This window comes from Gavialis gangeticus, unplaced genomic scaffold, assembly GCF_001723915.1.
Source record: "Gavialis gangeticus isolate Ggan-Ray unplaced genomic scaffold, GavGan_comp1, whole genome shotgun sequence".
NCBI lineage: Eukaryota > Metazoa > Chordata > Crocodylia > Gavialidae > Gavialis > Gavialis gangeticus.
Genome location: NW_017729024.1, coordinates 6,097,369 through 6,100,149, shown reverse-complemented (window position 1 = coordinate 6,100,149; position 2,781 = coordinate 6,097,369). Strand labels below are relative to the sequence as shown.

The 2,781-nt window shown below is 39.2% G+C and overlaps 1 protein-coding gene across 3 annotated transcripts in view; it reads left to right on the top strand.

Moving 5' to 3' along the window:
- Positions 1–2,781, top strand: part of MARCH3 (membrane associated ring-CH-type finger 3) — a 139,178-nt gene that overhangs the window by 96,297 nt on the left and 40,100 nt on the right. For 2 of the 3 annotated variants that reach the window (XM_019516851.1, XM_019516852.1), the window contains exon 3: positions 1,099–1,306. In XM_019516851.1, coding sequence (XP_019372396.1) covers positions 1,099–1,306 — 208 coding nt within the window. The remainder of the gene's footprint in view (positions 1–1,098; positions 1,307–2,781) is intronic. The other variant, XM_019516853.1, reaches the window with a different exon arrangement.

Here is a 2,781-nt window from a genome sequence, read left to right as displayed (position 1 = left end):
AATATGTTTTTTTAAAAAAAAAAAAAAAAAAAATCTGTCATATCCATTTCTATGAGCATTAGGTAAAAAAGCTAAAATTCACCGTGTTTAGTTTTCTAAGTCTCACTTACCAGCAATTAGAAAGATGTGTGGCTGCTTGTTTAAGATTTATTACAATGAGATTATAATTAAATTATGGTCATAACAACTTTATCATCACTGTGATACCATCTCTAATTAAATCTGTGTCATTCTATCTTCATGACAAAAAATGGTAGTTCTTTCGCAAGGTGTAGATGGTCAAGTGAGTAAGCTGCAATCATTTCTCCTGATTTGCAGAAGGAAACTTCAGGGGTAACATTCTGATGACTTGTGCATGCTACTCATTACTAACTGATGATAACACTCATTCCAGTGATGCTTCATACCTGTGTTTCATCTTGAATACACTGTCGCTCTGGGTGCAGGGTACTGTATATAGTGTTCCTTTCCTTCCCTCCCGCATGTGCTGGTTCTAACACTTTCAGAGCACGTTTTGTGGAGACTTGCCATCCAGTGTGCTCTAACTCACTGAGAATCTGTCTCAGTAATTCACATGCAGGCTTTATTGCTGGAGCTGCTTCTCAAGTGGTAGGAGTCTGCATCAACAGTACAAAAAGCTGACAAAGTATGTGGTGAAATGTTGATAAATTGAAACACTAGGTTAGCTTGATAGGTTATTCTTTGTTTGTTTGGCTTTTCTGTTTGGGGGTAGGTTTAAAACCAGCTTCACTTAAGGATTTTTCCTGCAGCACATCCCCAAAGCATTTCTGGGCATTTATTCCTCTATATTGTGAGTAACTGATAAATAAGTGGGTGCAATAGCTTGTTGTCTACCTCCTTGCTTCTTCTCCAACTCTCAAAAACTTTTGCCTCCGAAATTAACCACTGCATAAACCAGAGGAAGAAGCACTTGAACAAGAAAAATATCAGTGACTTCAACCATATGTCTACTAAGTACACACATGGGGAATCTTCCATGTAGTTATGCTGGAACACAGAAGGAGAGAAAGAAATGCTCTAGAATACTGTGCTGCACCAACCAGTAATACTGATCAGCTACTTCCCTTTCTTGTCTAGCAGTCCCTTCAATGACAGACCAATGTGCAGGATCTGCCACGAAGGCAGCAGTCAGGAAGACCTGCTCTCTCCATGTGAATGTACAGGAACCCTGGGGACTATTCATCGCAGCTGCCTGGAGCACTGGCTGTCATCTTCAAATACCAGCTACTGTGAACTCTGCCACTTCAGGTTTGCAGTAGAGCGCAAGCCCAGGCCATTGGTAGAGGTCAGTAAATGGGGCATGTCCTCAAAAGCTTAGCTTTAATGAACAAATGATGTATGTTTTTACACAAGGATCACAGAGACTTTGCTGCTTCACTGAAGCAAAAGAAAAGCTGTGCATTTGGGGCACTGAGAGGTGGGGGCAAGAGCACAGAGAGAGGGCTGGAATAACAAAAGCTTCATTCCTAAGGCAAGCAACATAAGTGAGAATAATACAAGTGATGTTTTTGCTGCCCTATATGCATCTAAACCAGCTGGGTCTTAACCCTTTTAGATTTGAGCCCCCCCCCCCTTGTTAGACTCAAGGCACCCTTGAAAAAAAATGTTACCTCTTAGTTTTCACTCAGTTTTTTTGACTATGGAAAAATAGTAAGAGCAGTTTTTTCTGCTGCAGAGAACTCAGAAAGACCACAACAGGTCAGAATGTATTTAACACTTCATATTCCTACTTGAATGCTCTGGGGTTATTTTGCAAATCATGTTTGCACACTTAATAGTGCTAACATGGTGTAGCACTCTAGGACACCCTTATAAGGATCTTGAGGCATCCCAGTTGAGAATCACCAATCTAAATGAACAGTGTCTTTGCCAACAGTTTGCAGAGAATGCATAGTATATGTGCAATAATGCCCTTTGGCTTGCTAGAGAGATACAGATGGAACAGAAAGCAATGCTTAATCTATGGAACACTAGACAAATATTAGTATTTGCAGTAGTAAATAAAGGTCAGGCATTAAAAATGAACAGCTCACATGTCTGGCTTCTGTATCCCACCCAGAGAAGTTTTTCTTGCTACATGTTGTGCATTTTAGCAGTGCCGAAGTAAACCTTCTTGCTTAAGTACCAAACTAGAGTAACATGGGACAACCGTTTTCCCCTTGTCAGTTAATGTTTGGCTATTGTCTGCTGCAGCTGCTTTAATTAATGCATGGAACCACCAGTTCTGATGTGATAAAAAGGAGACTAGAGATTGGGTTCATTTAGTTGATAACCTTTTTTTCCTCCTTTCTTTTTATTGCAAAAACATTGTGAAATCTGAAGTGCCTTTTGAAATTAAAATTTAATTGACAATAGTGAAGTTCCATAAAAAATAGAATAATCTTCTACAGTGTTGCTTGGTGACATGGGGTCTTGATGATTATCTTTTATCTAAATTGTATATATGCTTCATACATGTCCTATTTTGGATTTATCTTAAGATGGAATAACTGGTGACATGAAAACAAGATTTGTTTTCTTCAGTTGATCTCATTCATTAGCAGCAGGAGGTAGCTTTTGCATTTACTAATCCGATCCCTGTATCTGCTGGGAAAACTGCATAGGCCCTGTTGGGTAGAGGATGGGAAATATTCTTCAGAGGTCTACCAGTGATATTTTGTGCTGGATCAATTTTAAACATAAGAACACAGAAACCCCTTTATTTTTACTGGGGTTCAGCAGTGTATTCATTATGAATATGGGCAGATATTTACATGTGCT